General features: G+C 57.9%; 1 protein-coding gene across 4 annotated transcripts; it reads left to right on the top strand.

The window, feature by feature from the left end:
* Positions 1-314: 314 nt before the first annotated feature.
* KCNH4 (potassium voltage-gated channel subfamily H member 4) lies at positions 315-17967 on the top strand. Of its 4 annotated transcripts, XR_011377077.1 has the most exons (17): positions 316-700; positions 2591-2824; positions 3145-3291; positions 3418-3542; positions 4319-4562; positions 4862-5019; positions 7702-7909; positions 8952-9146; positions 9584-9783; positions 11375-11624; positions 12173-12417; positions 13078-13116; positions 13296-13648; positions 13914-14020; positions 14794-14867; positions 16118-16816; positions 17740-17967. XR_011377077.1 is itself a non-coding variant. In XM_030839998.2 (16 exons), the coding sequence occupies exons 1-16, from the start codon at positions 625-627 to the stop codon at positions 16511-16513; spliced, it is 3051 nt and encodes a 1016-aa protein (XP_030695858.1). In that variant the 5' UTR covers positions 316-624; the 3' UTR covers positions 16514-17967. The 4 variants fall into 4 exon arrangements, 3 of the variants coding, with proteins under 3 accessions (XP_060146747.1, XP_030695858.1, XP_060146746.1); XM_030839998.2 differs by having other exon boundaries at positions 16118-17967; XM_060290763.1 differs by lacking the exon at positions 316-700 and adding an exon at positions 730-848 and having other exon boundaries at positions 16118-17967.
* The last annotated feature ends 328 nt before the right edge of the window (positions 17968-18295 follow it).

The following is an 18295-nucleotide window of genomic DNA, read 5'->3' on the forward strand; positions in this document are numbered from 1 at the left end:
TCCACCGGCAAAACTAGCCTCTTTAACACTTGCTGTCTCACACTGGAGCTCAGGGAGCTGGGGGTGCTGTGAAATACCCCAACTCCAGCAGGCGGCGCTGTGAACCAGACAAGATTCCCAGGGTGGGCGGTGCGCGGGGAAGCCCGAGGGGCGGAGACACATGGAGCAGCCAGGGAAACACGCGTGGGGGCGTGGCCACCCTGGGAGGTGGGCGTGTCTGTCATTCAAGCCCTGCCCCACCTCTTGGAGCCTCGGCTCCGGGTGGGCGTGTCCCGAATTCTCTGAGGGAGAGACACGCGTGGGCCGCTCCCCACCGGGAGGAGAGCAGCAGAGAGGGGTGAGGGTGCCTCTGGTGGCCCCTCCCCGTGCGGGGCCACGTGGCGGGCGCGGGCCGAGCCCGAGGGAAAGAACCTGGCCCGTCGGGAGGTGGGGGGGACCGAGGCGGCGCCGAGACGAGCGGAGAGCTGCTGGATTCGGAGCAGAGAGGCGGCGGCGGCGCCGAGAGGGAGGGGAGGAGGCAGGCGGGCGCATGGGGCGCCCCGGCCTCGCCGGCAGCGCGCCCCCTCCGGCCCGGCCGCGCTGAACGCCCCCCGGCGCCGCGCCTCGAGCCCGCGCCCCGAGGCCATGCCGGTCATGAAGGGGTTACTGGCCCCGCAGAACACCTTCCTGGACACCATCGCCACCCGCTTCGACCGCACGCGTGAGTGGGCCGGAGGCTGAGGCTGGGGGTTCGAGCTAGGGGTTAAGTCTCCTTCGGCGCTGCGGGTCTCCTGGATATGGTGAGAGAGACCCGAGGGGAGGAGAGAGAGTGGAGTTGAGGGTCTAGGAACTCCCAGAGCCAAGCCGCGGTAAAGGAACAGGGCTGGGGGCGCCCTGGGAGGGGAGGCGGGCGAGGACCAAGAGTGTGTGGGGGGCCAAGGTTGGGGTTGTGTGACTGGAAGCAGGAAAGGCTCTTTGTGCGGCAAAGCGGAGAAGAGTCCTTGGGAGCCGCCCACTCGCGGGCTGAGCGCTGCTGGAGGCGTGTGAGGGGGTATCCAAGACGCGGAGGTGGGACGAAATGGGCAGACGCTCTGGGGTCTACTCCCAGACGACTCCAGCATCCACTTCCCTCAGAAGAAAAAAGAGAGAGAGAAAAGATCAGACTTCGGCAGGACCTAGCTTGGATTGAGGTCACGCGCCCCCGAGCCGTAGAGCTTCTGTGTCTGAGGGAGGTGAGGCAGGAAGAGGGGGGTGGTCTGTGTGACACAGGGAACTGCCTACACCCCCATCCCAGCTTGGGTTCCAGGTTCAGCACCTTGGACAGCCACAATCCTCCTTACCCGCCTCTTCTCCCGCCGTTCCCTTTTCCTACTTTGGTACTGAGAGATCTCCCCTTGCCCCCTTTGGGACACCCTGGCTGGGATCTGGCAGGTGGGGGGAGCGGTACCTGAGGGCGGAAACCGAGCCGCCGGGGCCCTACCCGCCTCCCCACCCCGCCCCCACACACACCTCCCTTGTTTCCATAGCGCCCATCTCCCAGGCAACGGGCCTGGGATGGAAGAAGGAGGCTGCTTGCCCAGGGCCCAGCGCCTCCCAGGCTTCTGCAGTATCCCCATCAGTCGCTCCACCCCCAGACACTCAGCCCTCCTAGCGCCCCAGGACTGGTTGTGTCTCAGATCCCTTCCCTCAGCTGAGACTGTCCCTAGATGGCCCACAGAGCCCCCCTGAGGCCTCCCGCCCATTGGAGCTGGAGGGAGCCAGCTCAGGTTCTGTTGCTGGGGTTGCTGAAGCCACACCTTCATTGCTCAAGCCTGTCAGACTTTGAGCACTGGGACAGACCCTCTGAAATTAGCTAAGGGATGCTAAAAAGAGGACCTTTCCTGAAAGGCAGGGAATAAGGATGCTACTCATCACTGTCTTTTTCCCCCAACAAAGGAGGTTTGTGAGTTTGGATAACTCTGCCTTTGCGTCTCCTATCAATAAAGTGGGCACGATCTCACCAGAATCTCTGCCCTGTTCACTCTCTAATAGGATGATAGGACAGTGGCTATGGATGTGCTTTGAAAGCTGGGCGAATGTGGGGCATCAGTTCACCTTCTCAGTGTAACACTTACTATGTGCCAGGACTTGTTCTTCCCAGGTAACTCATGTAACTCTCACACCAACCATGCAAGGAAGATATATTATCCCCCACTTTTCACATAAGGAAGCTGAGTCACAGAAGAGTTCATTAACTTGCCCAAGGTTACACAGTCAGTAAGTGGCAGAGGTGGGTGCTGGAGCCCATGCCCTTACCATGCTGTGCTGCCTCCTACGGTAACAGCTCACCAGCTTGAAGGCAGGAGGATGAACCTCATGACTTCTCGGGGTTCCTTTTCCAACCCCCTAGTAGCCCCTCTCCCAATCCTCCCACCCTTAAGTCCTTGTCCTTTTGCTCTATCTCTTCTTACTCTCATTTCAGAATATTCCAAAGGGGATCCAGGAATCACATGGGAGCCTGGGAAGTTTCTGGCTCTGGGATCTCTGACCACAGCTTGGGGGAGGTATGGCCCACCTGGAAGCTGAGCTCTCCTTCTGGCCTTGACCTGACCTTGACCTCTTCTTCCCACAGACGGCAACTTCCTGCTGGCCAACACACAGGGCCCACGGGGCTTTCCCATTGTCTACTGCTCCGACGGCTTCTGTGAGCTCACAGGCTACGGCCGCACTGAGGTCATGCAGAAAACCTGCAACTGCCGTTTCCTCTACGGTCCAGAGACCAGTGAGCCAGCCCTGCAGAGGCTGCACAAGGCCCTGGAGGGCCATCAGGAGCACCGGGCTGAAATCTGCTTCTACCGAAAGGATGGTGAGGGGGCCTAGCCTGCCCTGCAGTCCTGCCCAGACCACAGGCCTTAGCCAGAGTCCACTTGGCACAGTGGAAGCCTGGGTGCTGGTCCCCACACTGCCACAAGCTGACTGTGTGACACTGAGTGCATCCCCGACCCTCTCTGGGCCGTGGTTCTCCCATCAGGAAGGTGAAGGAGATAGCTGACATAATCTCTGGGCTTCTTCCCAGCACTAAACCTTGGCCAAGCCCTTTGACTATGCCCAGGAACCAAGGGGGATGAGAGAGAAAGAGATGCCATGGGCTGCTCACCCTCTTCCTCCATCTCTCCACACCTACAGGCTCAGCTTTTTGGTGCCTCCTGGACATGATGCCCATCAAGAATGAGATGGGGGAGGTTGTACTTTTCCTCTTTTCCTTCAAGGACATCACTCAGAGCGGAGGCCCAGGACTTGGCCCCCCAGGAGGCCACAGAGACAGTAATCATGGTAACTGCAAGTCTGGGGACAAGGCATGAATGATCAGAAGTCCTTGCCCAGGGTCACAGAAGACCTCTCCCTACTCAGCCTCATGGGATGCACCCCCACTTATCTCCGTACCCTTCTTCCCAACAGAAAAGTCCCTTGGTAGGAGGGGAGCCAGCTCGAGACTTCGATCCACCAGGAGGCAGAGCCATACTGTCCTACACCGACTGACTGGCCACTTTGGCCGCCGGGGCCAGGGAGGCATGAAAACCAATGTGAGTCCTATCTCCACCCCAGCATCTTCCAGCCGTGTTTCTGAGGCACCCTTGTTACTGTGTCCCTGTTTCTCTGTCTGTTTGATCTCCCTCCAGAGGCTTTTTCCTCTGTCCGTCCATTTCTCATGTACGGTTCTCTGCTCTATCCCATGTTCCCCCACATCTCCTTCCATCCCCATCTCCCTTGCTTCCTTGTGATTGCCAATACCCTGCTCTGATGATGTCACAAGGGGGGCACGAAATCACTAACTGTGGTTCCAGGGAGAAAGCCCCCACTGGGGGCCTGGCATCTAGCCCTGTGTACCACTCCTAGGACCCTGATGAAGCCACGGGTCTCCAACCATCTGTGCAGTGTGTTATGGCTACAGCGAGTGGGGTGCACCATGCCATCCTCCCCTCATCCCTGGGGTATACTCTTCCTCCACTGCACCCCTAGAACCCAAGAGGAACTTGAAGGAGAAGCTAGTGACCTCTCAAGCCAGGGCTTGTGCCTGATTTGTCATAATCACCTTCTCAAGCAAGGTGAAGGTCAAGCCTTAGAAATACCTACCCCCACAAAAAACATGATTGATTCAAAAGGGGGCCTGAGCAGTAAGTTGGCAGAGGAAGGAGGTGTCAGGTGCCAGCCCCGACCCCCTCTCCTGCACGTTCTAGCTCCTCTCGTGGTCACGCCTGCAGTGCCCACTCTCCCCTTCCCCACTCCTTACCTCTCCCTCCCCCCAACCTTGGCTCCTCTTTCCCCCGAGTGTCCCCAACCGCCACCCCTCTCCCCTTAGAACGTGTTTGAGCCAAAGCCATCAGTGCCCGAATACAAGGTGGCCTCCGTGGGGGGGTCCCGCTGCCTCCTCCTCCACTACAGCGTGCCCAAGGCCATCTGGGACGGCCTCATCCTCCTCGCCACCTTCTACGTTGCGGTCACCGTCCCCTACAATGTCTGCTTCTCGGATGATGACGACACCCCCATCACTTCCCGACACACCCTTGTCAGCGACATCGCCGTGGAGATGCTCTTCATCCTCGGTTAGATGCTCTGCCCCACGTACCCTGGCTGGTGGGCTGGAGGGACCCACTCATCCAAGCCTCGCTCCATCCTGGGCCTGCAGGACCCAGGCAGTCAGAGCCTACCCATTTCTGGGTCTTTTAGTCCTCATGGTCCGTGAGCCCTGACCCCTGACCCCTGGAGACTTCAGCCTTTAGACCTCTCCTCCCTAAGGACCAGCCTGAAGCCCAATGCATCTTCCCCATTCCTGCGTCCACCTCCATTCTGAGTCTCTTGCCCTTGGCCAAGGCCCCCTAGTAACAGCCTCTTGCACCCCCAGATATCATCCTGAACTTCCGCACCACCTATGTGTCCCAGTCCGGCCAAGTGGTCTCTGCTCCTCGTTCTATTGGCCTCCACTATCTGGCCACCTGGTTCTTTGTTGACCTCATTGCCGCTCTGCCTTTTGACCTGCTTTACGTCTTCAACATCACCGTGGTAAGTGTTCCCTGTCCCACCTTGCAGCCTAGCTGCCCAACTTCAGCACAGCATCTCCCATTAAGGGACCCACCTCAGTCCCAGACTCAGTCATCTGTGAATATTTGTCAGGCATCTGTGATGGGCAGAGCCCAGCGCTAGAAGCTGAGAAGGGTCCAAGAGGCTCTGTGCTCTTGGGGAGCTCAGCTCACAATCTCTGAGGGAAGCTGTGACAAATGAAAAGCTAAGTAGGGCTACCAAGGCGGCATTGGTCTGAAGCCAAATGAGCGGCACTTTTCACATTTCTATTTAACAAACAAAGGATGAGCATTTAGCTGTCTGCAAAGCACTGTGTGTGGCATGGTCACTGTGGAGAAAAGTGGTGAGAATTCAGCCTCTCGGTAGCTAAGCTGGTGGGAACAGCAGGAACAGAAGAGCTGAATGGAGTGCAAGATGGGACCAAGGTATTGCTGCGTGGGGGCTGGGCACGGAGCTAGCCGACCTTGGAGTTCCAGGCTGGAACGTGGGCTCCCGCAAAAATGATCTGAAATCTGGCCAGTGCCTAGGAAGCCAAAGCATGGCAGATGGGCAGAGGCTAGGGTGGTCTGGGAAGGGTTCCTGTGGGAGGAGGTGAGAGCAGAGCTAGACCTTAGACAGACTAGAACCTGACTGGCAGGAGACAAGAAGAGGGAGCATCTGGGGGGAGCATAGTAAGCCAGGACAGGGAGGTAGAGGCTGCGGAGTGGATTCGGAGGCGGAGAGTCCCAGGACCTTCATCCTCCCAGCTCCCCGGGGACTGCCTGGAGGCGCCCTAGGTGGTCAGCTCTGAACCTAGCTGGCAGATACTAGGTCTTCTCTGGCCCAGGGAGAGGGAGTCCCACCCTGTGTCCCCAGACCCCCTTGGTTGCTGAGTGGGGAGGTGGGGAGCAGTTTCCCTGTGTGCTCCTCTCCCTGCCACCCTCCGCTATAGCGGGAAGCCACCTACACGCAGCCGGATTTAACCAGCCGCCAACGGGCTGTGGGCCTCTTCTCCTGGCTGTGTACACGTGTGTGCACGCTCCCACACACGTGCATGTGGGTGTGTCTGCCCTGAGGCTCCAGCCATTCCAAGCAGGGCTCCCCACCCCTCCCCTGAGTGCACCCCCGGCCCCCCGGGTTTTGTGCCCACCAGGCAGTTCCCCCTCCTCTGGTACTTTCAGGACCACTTTACAGTTTACTAAGTTCTTCCACACATCATCACATATGAAGCTCACAGTAACCCTTCAGGGCCGATTCTCGTATCTCTCTTTCTCAGAGGCAGATGCAGAGGCTCAGAGAGGTTGAGTGGCTTGTTGAAGGTCACACAGCTAGCAGTGGCAGGCAGGAGACTGGAACCAGGTCTCTAGACTCCTGGTCTGGTATTCTTTCCAGCGTGCTACCCTGCTTCCTGGGAAACCAGGGTACCTGAGCGGATGGCCTGGCATGAGGGGAGAGGAGGAGCAATGTGGGGCTGGAGCGAGGCCGAGCAAAGACGGAGGAGAAGTGGGCACCGGCAGAGTTGTGGACTTGAAGGAGCCAGGCCTGAGACATTCTGGTCCAAGGAGAATGAGAGGAGGGCCCCAAGGGAGCGGGGCCCAGGGGCAGGTGACAAAGGGAAGCCTTGAAGAACTCAAGGTTGGAGTCAGGAGCTCTGGAAGCTGGGGGCAGGCATTAAGCCCTGGAGAGGGTCCATGTGGGGGAATCAAAGCCACCTCCTCTGCAACTCCCTTGCCTAAAATTAGAGAAAATGGCAGGCAGTGACTCAGGAGCTGTGTAGGGCCAGGGCTATGGGGGATGCTCCTGGAGGCCCCTGAAAGGACAGTGAAGGGCCTTCATACCGAGATCCCCAGACGCTGCCCCAGAGCCCCCAGCCCTAGCCCCCAAGCTGCCCCACCCAGAGTATCAAGAAGATAAGCCCCCACCTGCTCATCATCTAAGACTGGAAGGCTAATCAAAGCACAACGAAAGCAGAGTGGTAACGTTAGCTAACGTTTACAGGACCCTTGCCAGGTGCCACTAGCTCCATCAACCCTCAGTGAACCCCACAGGGCCTGAGACCTCACAGCCCAAGCACCCTCATCCCTGCTCTCCTTCCCTCAACATTTCGGTGTGACCCTCTCATCTGCAGCTGACCCACAAGGGGCGAGGTCCCTAAACCTTCCCCTGTCCACAGCTGATTGTACCTAGGACACTGGGGACTTTGAGCACGGGCCAGAGATCTTTCTGTCTGTTGCCCCGCTTCTGACCCAGACTTGCCCTTTCACCAGCTGAGGTGCTAAGAGGCAGTAGAGCACAAAACGGACTTTGGTGTCATCTCAGATTTGAGTCTCAGCTCCATCATTTCCTTGATCTGTGACCTTGAGCAAGTAAGTAGTAGCCTCTCTGAGCCTTAGTTTACTCCTCTGCAATCTGGGAATGATGATGATAATTGGACTGAAGGCATACTTTTTTAATGAGGATTACAAATACTTAGCCCAGTGCCTGACACACGTAATACTTACTGTTAGCCATTATTAGTTTCAGTGTTACCCTCTCCCCCCTGCATTTCCTGGTCACCTTCTCAGCACAGCAGGGATACTTTTCCTGGGGCAGCTTCCCCTAGCTCCGGGGCATCTGGTGGCAAGGCGCTGGCAAGGGACGTGGGGTGCCGGCTGACAGTCTCCCCCACCGCACTCGCTCCCGCAGACGTCGCTGGTGCACCTGTTGAAGACAGTGCGGCTGCTGCGGCTGCTACGGCTGCTGCAGAAGCTGGAGCGGTACTCGCAGTGCAGTGCCGTGGTTCTCACGCTGCTCATGTCCATCTTTGCGCTCCTTGCCCACTGGATGGCCTGCGTCTGGTATGTCGTCGGGCGCCGGGAGATGGAGGCCAACGACCCGCTGCTCTGGGACATCGGTGAGCCATTGACCCCAGGCTTTCACTGACCACCCATCCACCTTCCCTGTCCACACAGGCCCCCAAGCTGACACCTCCACCAGGATCCCCACCCCTACTCCACATTCCTCCACTCATCCGACAAACGTGCACGAGCTCCTTGCCGGATCAGGCTTGGGAATACTGATTTGAAGCCATGGGCTCTGCCTTGGGGGGACTGACAGCATAGCAGGGGCGCAAGACCAGAGACAGGCAATCAAAATACAGTATGGGAAACACTCTGAAGGTGGGGAGGTGTTCTGGGCAGAGGCTAAGTACCCCTGACAGGACTCATCTGGTGGCTCCCCACTGCCCTCAAAGTCAAGTCCACCCTCAGTCCACACGGTACGTGGGCCTGCAGCCCTCTCTACCCCTACCTGACTTCCCTTCCTCCGAGGCCCCCTCTGCTGCTGCCACCCTGGCCTCCCTCCAGCACCCAGGATGTACTGCTTTCTCACTTTGGGCCTTGAACGTGTTTTCCTCTCTGGAATCCTCTCTCTTTTGTCTTCCCTCCCTTCTTCCTAAGCCACTTTTCTATCCTTGTGGTCTCAACTAAAATGCTCTATCTTAAGGGAGTCCTTCAGGAACCATACCCCCACCAAACTGGGTTGGCTCCCCCTAACCCATTATGATTCCCGAAGACATACTTCCTTTTTAGTAGCTGCTTTCCACCTGTAATGATTTATTTCATGTCTTTCCCCTCCAGACTGTAAGTTCCACCAGTGCAGGGAGCGTGTTTGGGTCAAGTCCCAGCACCCTGGGACACAGGAAGCGCTTAATAAACTATTAGGCACTGGAAGGGGCCCCTAAACAGTCAGCCGTGTAGGGAGTTGGTAGCCTTGAACTGCAACGGTAACCACTTCACCGTGGGGTGGCCGGGGCACGGGCTGCTCCTCGCATTTCTTGTGCAAACCTCCCCTCGCCTCTGTAAATACTCGACCAAGGTCAAGTGAAGGCAGTTCAAGGAAACCCCACCCTCCCCTGCTCGCGCAGCCGGGGCTCCTTGCATCCCTCCACCCCCTAGGCTGGTTGCACGAGCTGGGCAAGCGGCTGGAGGTGCCCTATGTCAACGGCTCTGCGGGTGGCCCGTCGCGGCGCAGCGCCTACATCGCTGCGCTCTACTTCACGCTGAGCAGCCTCACGAGCGTGGGCTTCGGCAACGTGTGCGCCAACACTGACGCCGAGAAGATCTTCTCCATCTGCACGATGCTCATAGGCGGTGAGGCCGGGCCTGCCAAGCCCCCGGGGTGGCCCTGCTAAGCCCAGCGTGTGGGTGGGGAAACTGAGGCCCAGGGAAGGCAAGGAGTCCACCCACGACCAGACACGCGTGCATTTATTCATAGGTGTTTGCTCAGCACCTGCTACGTGCTGGCCCTGGGGGGATGCCACAAACAGGAGGGTCTCTTGCAAAAGGAATGGGAAGCCCAAGTGCATGACTTCATGGGGCGGGCGGGCGGGCATGAGAGGAGCATCGAGTCTGACCCCTCTCAGGACCACCCTCTGTTCCCCGCCCCAACGCAGCACCTAGGCACGCAGGAGCCCACTGGTTCACCTGCCCCTCCCCCAGGAATCCCGAGACCCATCCAGGGCAGGGGGAGTTGCGGGGGGAGGAGGCCGGAGGGGTGGCCGCCCCTGACTGACTGCTGTGCGCCGCAGCGCTGATGCACGCAGTGGTGTTCGGGAACGTGACGGCCATCATCCAGCGCATGTACTCGCGCCGCTCCCTCTACCACAGCCGCATGAAGGACCTCAAGGACTTCATCCGCGTGCACCGCCTGCCCCGGCCGCTCAAGCAGCGCATGCTCGAGTACTTCCAGACCACGTGGACAGTCAACAGCGGCATCGACGCCAACGAGGTAGTGCGCGGGGCTCCCGGTGGTACCCAGCGCGCGGAGGTAAAGTGGGAAAGGGGTCGCTGCCTCTCAGCGTTTGGGATGGAGGCAAATGGGGTGCAGGGAGACGAGGTGCTGTTCACAAGGGCACGCACCCACCGGAATCCACATCCCTTTTCCTCTACACATGGCTAATGCCATGCTCCTTTCAGCCACCATCTTCGAGCACCTGCTTCCGGCCAGTCTCTGTGCTGGACACAGGGGGTTGCGGAACGATTACCCCCAGCCCTTGCCCTCGGGAAGGCACCCGTCTGGTGAGGGAGGCAGATGGGTAAACAAATAGTTACGCTGTGAATGGGACTGTACTGGAGGGACTTGGTGCAGTGGGTCCCTCATTGTGTCTGGGCCTAGAGGAGGCAGGGGAGGTGTCACAGAAGAGGCGACATCGTGAAGGACAAGAAGAAAATTGGCCTGGGGCCAGAAGGCCATTCCAGGCAGTAAGAGCAGTAGGAACACAGGTCTGGAAAGATTGACGCAAAAGAGCAGGGTGAACTGAAAATAGTTCAGCGAGCCTTCAGGAAAGGGTGTGTGCGCGCTGTGGAGGGGTGAGGGACAGAGGAGTGAAGAGACCAGGCTGGGGAGGCGGGCAGGCCCAGCTCATGCATGGCCTTGGATTTAGATTTTATCCTGCCACATTTTTAGGCTGGGGAGTGGCCTGCAGATCCAGGAGGTATTTCTGAGAGCAGGAGCCTTGGGACTTGGTGATGCGCTGGTTGCAGGAAAGGAGCTCAAAGTGATTCTCAGGTTTCTGGTTTTGGCCGAGGGTGGGATGGAGGCATTACAGGAGGAAGATTGGACTTAGGGGTGAAAGTGAGAGTCCAGGGTTGGGCCATGATGAGGGTGTGGTGCCTATGGGGGATCCAGGTGGAGGTTGCCCCGTGGGTAGTTGAAAATACAGGTCTGGACCCAGAGATAGGGCTCCGGGTTCACGGGGAGGTAGAAGTCCTGGCTGGTTGCCATGATGCAGGGAGAGTGTGGACAGTGAGAAGACAGCTGAGGAAGAGGAGCCTGGGGAAGAAAGGGGGACAAGAGGGAGAGGTAACCAAGCCAGGGTGGCCTAGGGGCTCCATAAGACGAGGATGGAACCAAACCATGAACGTTAAGTTTGGCTCCTGGGAGGTCATTGGTAAAATTCAAGGTCTAGTGTAACCCTGCGTTTTACAGATGGGGATACTGAGGCCCAGAGAGAGGAAATGGATTGCCCAAAGTCCACAGGGATTTATGCAGAGCTGATTTCTAGTCTCCTGACTTCCAGTTGAAGGCTGACCCACCAGGGATGGTCCTTGCATACATGGGGTTGAGTAACCAGGATGTGTGAGTGACCAGTGTGTGTAGCTGTGAGCAGTGGACAGACAGGAGAAGACCTAGTCTCTGCCCCAGGACTTGGGTTGGGAGGTCCACACACAAGTCAAATTGAGGTGAGACACACAGAAGTCTTCCTAAAGGTCAGAAATGGGTAACTTGAGCTCTGTCCTTGGAGACAGCTCAGCATATCTGTAGAGCTCAAGTAGCAGCTTCAGGGGGATGGCCAGAATGACTTATGCCCCTTATGCAGTTACTGCGTGACTTCCCAGACGAGCTGAGAGCTGACATTGCTATGCACCTGAATCGGGACATCCTGCAGCTGCCGCTGTTTGGAGCAGCGAGCAGGGGCTGCCTGCGGGCCCTCTCCCTGCACATCAAGACCTCGTTCTGCGCTCCGGGCGAGTACCTGTTGCGCCGCGGGGATGCCCTGCAGGCGCACTACTATGTCTGCTCCGGCTCACTGGAGGTGCTCCGGGACAACATGGTGCTGGCCATCCTGGGTGAGGATCCCACCACCACCCTCTACCTACCCCAAAAGCTTCCCACAGAGGCCTTGGGAGTAGCCAGGAATCTAGGGACTGGGTACTCTCTCTTGGTCCCCGCATCCTACCACCATCCCCTTTAGACCATACCCCTTGGGCTCTCCCCTACTCCCAGTGGCCATCCCTGAACCCATCAACCCTTCCCCAGTGACTGTCCCCCAAGTCAACTGATCCTTTCCCATTGCACCATCTCCAATTCCACTGACCCTTTTCCATCGACCCTTGACTCCATTGACTTCTACCCTTTAACTGACCCTTCTGGCCATTCTTTATTGATCATCCAATTCCATCGATCATTTCTCCAGCTTTACTGACATCCCCAATTGACTGTCTCCCAACTTCACCAGTCATTCTCCACTGACCTTCTGCCGACTGCATTATTTCCACCAATCCCATCGATTGACCCCGCTTCAGCCATCCTTCAAACACATTGACCATCCCTCATTACCACTAATATCCTCTTGGTCCCTCTGCCCCAGCTGTCTGTCCGCATCTCTTACCCACAGGAAAAGGAGACCTGATTGGGGCAGATATCCCTGAGCCAGGGCAGGAGCCTGGGTCAGGCACAGCTCCAAGCTGCGTGCTGAAGACCAGCGCCGACGTGAAGGCACTGACCTACTGTGGCCTGCAGCAACTGAGCAGCCGAGGGCTGGCTGAAGTCCTGAGGCTCTATCCTGAGTACGGGGCTGCCTTCAGGGCTGGCCTGCGCCGGGACCTCACCTTCAACCTGCGCCAGGGCTCTGACACCAATGTATGTAGACTCCCTATGGCCTCCTCCTCTCTGAGGTCGCCTCCTTCAAAGTAGACCACCCCCCAGCCCCAGAGAAAGCCTCACGAATGCCTTCCACCCTGAAAACATCACCTCTCAACTCCAGCCACCCCCTTCCATTGCCCCTTCCATGCTTAACATCTTCCAACCCACTGACCCTACTCCACTGGCCATTATCCAACCCCATGGACCATGGCTCACCACGTGTACTTCCAACTCTACTGACCCATCTCCTGTTGGCCCCGCTTCCGCCTCACTCCAGACTCCTCAAAGGACCCACCCCCCCACTTCGTGTGCTTCTCCTCCATCCGTTCCCTCCCTCTCTGGACTGGGCCTCATCCCCTGGGGCTTCCTCTTCTCCACTCACCAAATGTTTCCTGGGCCCGTTTTGGTTTAGGCTCTGGGCCAAGTCTGTAGTTTACACCTTAGACCTTGGTCTTTTACTGCTTTTCAGACTTATGTTGCCACTCAGGATTTCTCTGAGTCAGAGTTGGGGGTATCTCTGACTCAATTCCACAAAAAGGCCCCACATTCTCAAACCCCACGACACTGATGGGTGAGACTAGGAGGTGGTGCACCGGGGGAGCCGGGAGGTGTGAGTCAGCCTGAACCCCGCCCCCCCCACCCCCCGTGTTCCTGCAGGGCCTCTGCCGCTTCTCCAGATCCCCTCGCCTCTCCCAGGTAACGCACCCTTCCTTGCATGGGAGAAGACGGGAGTGGGGGGCACCTTTCCTTGGCTGCTGTGCTCCAGGGTGAAGGGAGAGGGGATGGAGAGCGGCAACCGCCAGTGAAGGCTGTTGCTTACTGAAGGCGCCTGTTGGTCACTGCCCTGTGACATCAGCTGCCCCCTCTGCCCACAGACCCGCTCGGAAAGCCTGGGCTCCTCCTCAGACAAGACCCAGCCATCCGTCACAGAGGCTGAGGCTGGGGCCGAGCCTGGAGGTGGTCCCAGGCCCCGGCGGGCCCTCCTGCTGCCCAACCTCAGCCCAGCACGGCCCCGGGGCTCCCTGGTCAGCCTTTTGGGGGAGGAGCTGCCCCCATTCTCAGCCCTTGTCTCCTCTCCTTCCTTGTCCCCGACCCCTTCCCCTGCCCTGGCTGGCCGGGGCCACAGCCCCTCCCCTCATGGCCTCCCCAGGGGCTCTGCTGCCTGGAAGCCCCCCCAGCTTCTCATTCCCTCACTGGGAACCTTTGGACCTCCGGACCTCAGTCCCCGGTGAGACGCCAGCCTCCCCTGCCTCCCCTATACCCCTGCTGGCTTCCAGAACCTTCTCTGGGCTCCGTCCCCAGCATTCTGACCAGTGCTCCTCCCCATGTGCCCACCCCGCCCTACCTGATCCACCGCAGCTTGCAACCCCACTCGTCTTTGACGGCTGCTCCTCCCCAGCTCCCTGGCACCGCAGCCCCTTTCACCCTCTGCCTGCTGTGCTCTGGCCCTTACCCTCTCCCTGTGGGACTGATGACCACTGCCTCCGTCCCAGGATAGTGGATGGCATTGAGGACTCTGGCAGCACAGCAGAGGCCCCTACGTTCCGGTTCAGCAGGAGGCCTGAGCACCCTAGGCCTCACTCACAGGCCCCTCCTACAGGTAAGGGCCAGCAGTGGACTTCAACTCACGTCACCCATTCATCGGCCGTCCATCCATCCATCCCACATGTAGTAAGGGCTTACCAGCTGCCAGGTGCTGTGCTAGGAACACGCAGATGACCCAGACCTGGTCCACACTCCTAGCGAGCTTCCAGTCTAGTGGGGGAGACAGCTGTGTACTCAGATAAACGATTCCAGAACAGGGTGCTAAGTGCCGTGACTGAGACAAAGAACAGGACTCTGAGGTAGGAGAGGAGGGAGCCTCTAACCCTGCCTCCTAGAGGAGGGGACACTAGAGGTGGGTCTCAAAGGGTGGGCAGGAGTTTGAGGGGTGGAGCAAGGCGGTTGGTGAAAGGTATAGAGGTATGACCAGAAGAGCAGTTGTGTTCAGATACCGAAGAGAAGGGACTTCCCTGGCAGTCCAGTGGTTAAGACTCCGCGCTCCCAATGCAGGGGGCACGGGTTCGATCCCTGGTCAGGGAACTAAGATCCCAATGCAGGGGGCATGCCACATGGTGCGGCCTAAAAAAAAAAAAACAAAACAAAACAGATAGCAAAGAGAAGCTCCATGCTTCTCCATGGGGTGGAGTGGGGAGGGGCTGGGGAAGTGATAGGGCCACGAAACCATCCTGAAGAGCTTGGGTTTCGCAGCATCCTGACCCCAGAACGTCCTCTCCCCTTGCCCTCTGCCTGCCCAGTGAAGGGCCCAGCCCAGGCTGTAGACTTGAGCTCCCTGTACTCACCCAGCATCCCTTCTCCCCACTCCGTCTGCAGGGACCATGCCCAGCCGGGAAGTGGCCACTGAGGCCGAGGAGGTGAAGGAAAAGGTCTGCAGGCTGAACCAGGAGGTGGGTTGGGGCTGGCCCCTCCCCTCCAACCTTGGGATCAGAGATGTGCTTAGTATAGGAGCATTTCAAAGGGTTTGGAGCCAGAGTCCTGAATTTGGATATTCACACTAGCTGGGAGACCTTGGGCAAGTCCCACAATCACTCTGAACTTCAACTTCCTCATCTGAAAATGGGGAAATCAATACGTTCTTCCCAGAGTTGTTGTGAGGATGAGATGAGGGCGCATACATGCCTGGCCCAGTCCCTGGCACACCGTAAGTACTCAGGGACAGCTACTTCCATCCCTCCAACTGGCTCAGGTGGTCCAGCCAGAAAAGAGGGCCTCTCCTCCCTCCACCGCCATGGGATTTGCTCCTGCAGGGACCCTCCCCCCACTAAGTTACATGCTCCAGTCCTTTCCGGCCCTCTCCCCCCCGACGAGTGGGGCAGAGGACTGGGAGGCTGAGCAGGCCTTCAACCCCAGGGAACCTGGACCCTCAGGTCTGAATCCTGGTCAGAAAGAGCCCTGATCCTGTTTGCCCAGGCTGTGCCTCCGCCTCCCCCTCAGGGATGTCAGAGCTGCGTCCACAAAGCAGCCAGGTCAAGCCCTTGAGCCCTCGGGAGTGCTCGGGGCCTTCCCTGGGTTCTGATAAAGAGCAGGCATCCCATGGGGCGCACCTGGGCTGGGGCGGGCCCTGAGGCTGGGGGCGGAGCTAGCCCCGGTTTGGCAGGATTCAAGGTCAGCCCTGCTTCCGCATGCGCATGCGGTTCTTCTAGACCAGTGGTTCCCCAACTTGGGTGTCCATCAGTACCCAGAGAACCTGTTAAAATGCAGACTCCTGGGCTTCACCCAATCTGGAATGTCTGGGGTGGGGCCCAGAGATTGGCATTTTGACAAGCTTTTCAGTTCATTCTGTACTCCCTGAAATTTGAAAAACACTGAATAGACACTTGAGCTCGTGTGGTGTATCACCTGAGAGTAAGCCTGCATCTGTCACTTCGCAGCTGTGCGGCCTCTTTGAGCACATTTTTCTACATCTTGTCAAAGTGTGTGTGGCGGGGAGTAGCAAGAGCTGTCGTCCCAAATCCTTTTTGGAAAGAGGCTGGGGTATTTACCTCTAGACAAAAATAACCCCTGTCCTGTCTTCTTCTCAGGGTGGCCATGAGCAGAGAGTGGGTACGAAAGAGCTTTGTAAACTGTGGAAGGGAGTGCACCTAGGAGGGTGGTGATTGTATGGCACCTGGGAGACAATGTGATGTGTTTTCAACAGATCTCCCGTCTCAACCGGGAAGTGTCTCAGCTTAGCCAGGAGCTTCGACACATGATGGACCTGCTACAGGCCAGGCTGGGTCCCCCAGGCCACCCAACAGTCTCGGCTTGGACCCCAGATCCTCCTTGCCCACCACAGAGGCCTCCATGCATCTCTCCCTGTTTGTCCAGACCACTGCCTGGCCTCCAGGATACTACCCTCGCTGAGGTCCACTGCCCAGCCAGTGTGGGGACAGCAGAGATGGGGGCTGCCCCCCCCGACCTGAGACCCTCCATGCTGTCCCCTTACCCCTCAGAGCCTGACCCTCTGAGACCCTCCCCAGTGCCAGAGGCCTTACCTCCGAACTCAAGCCTCATGAGGCACAGCTTCCGGTCCAGGTCAGACACGTTCCACTGACCCTGGCCACGGGCCCAGGCCCGTTTGGGGTGGGCACTGACGCCTGCCATCCAGGGAGGGGCTGGGCCCCTTGGCCTCCTGCCTTGGGTTAGCAGCCACCAGATGGTCTGGTTGGCTCTGGATTCTCTGACCTTTTTAACAAAGCCTGGTCACTTCTGACCCTTTGCCTTTTCCAAACCCTCCTCTATTCTCCTCTGTGAGGGGAGCCACCTGAGGCCGTGGAACCCAACAGGCATGAGATGGACCGCAGTGCCCACTGAGCTGGGCAGATGAGATGTCTGGCTTTCTCCCCAGGACCTGGAGGCAGGTAGAGATGGGGGAGCAGAGAGGGGAAGGGAAAAGCCCCCAGATCCAGCCTGGGAAATGAAGACTGAGGCAAGAGCAGGCAGGATCTTGGTGTCTACAGCAAGAGGGATGGATTGCAGATTCCAGTGCAGAGGTAGCTTAGTGATACCGTGAGGTCTTTTGTCCCAGCCCCCAGGTCTCTGCTGGAGACTTTGAAAGCAATGTTGCTTCCAGAGGGGTAGGTTTGAGATCCTGGCTGGCATTTTTTTTTTTTTTTTTTTTTTTTTTTTGCTGCGCTGTGCGGCTTGTGGGACCTTAGTTCCCCAACCAGGGATCGAACCCCGGGCCCTCAGCAGTGAAAGCTCCCAGTCCTAACCACTGGACCACCAGGGAAGTCCCCTGGCTGACATTTGAGTAACCCAAGACTTCTTAGGCCTCCCACCATCAGCCCAAGATGGAGGGGCTCACCTTCCCCACAGCTCACATAGGAAATGAACCGATGACCCCAGATATGCATTCTTTGACTCACAGCATTTTTTTCAAAATATGAATGAGTTGTCACACTGAAAATCAGGAGAGTTCACATAGAAATCCAGATATTCCAGCTTCTCTAAGCAAATTCGGGAGATCTGGCGACACTGGGCCAACGCCGCACCTGGTAATAATCAGCTGGTGTTGGGTGGCCACTGTCCTCTTTGGAAGAGACCTGCACTCTCCACTTCTTTGCAGTCCCCACATTCCTTGATCATCTTCTGACACCCAGCTAGCTTCCCTCATTTGAATTCTTTATCTGGTCTCTATGGGTATCTCAGTTTGCAATCCCTGCCTTAGAGTGTGCTCCCAGGTTCCTTTACCCCAGTGGGTGCCTTTTGGGCCCAGTAATGTCTATTTCTACCCCTGGGCCTGGGCCTGTCAACATCTTTGTTTCTGTCTCTCTGCAGGCCGACACTGAAAGTGGTCTCTTCTGCTGCCAGCAACTTGCAACAGTCCCAGCAGCACTCCTCCCCCTCCCCCACCCCCAGACCTCAGCCACGCCTGTTCTCCCCCTTCCAATATGGTCTCACTCAGGGCTCTGACTTCTTGAAAATTCACCCCGGTCTCCAGCTCTCCTTTACCACCCAACACCCTGGGCTCACTTTTGGATAGGAAATAAACTCTTTATTTTTGTAGTTTTCTGGCTCTGGCTGTTTCTGGAGGTTGGTCTGATAGCCCCAGGGCTTTGGAGGAACCTACACAATAGTCACTCCCCCACAGTACCCCAGGGCCCTGTTGCTGTCTCTAGGAGGGCAAAGGTGCCAACCAATCCACTTGGTACCATGTTCACGCCACCAGAGGCCCCAGAGATGAGGCAGAAACCTTAATGAGTCACTATGGGCCCATTACACCCACCCTCCCCCCAACCTGGTCAAAGCCACAGATTCAGACACGGTATGTGGTAAGGGCCCTGACTCAGGTCCACCTCCAGTCCTGGAAAGGTGGCCCATGGGACTCCCCACC

The sequence above is a fragment of the Globicephala melas genome, chromosome 20, assembly GCF_963455315.2.
Source record: "Globicephala melas chromosome 20, mGloMel1.2, whole genome shotgun sequence".
In the NCBI taxonomy this organism is placed as follows: Eukaryota; Metazoa; Chordata; class Mammalia; order Artiodactyla; family Delphinidae; genus Globicephala; species Globicephala melas.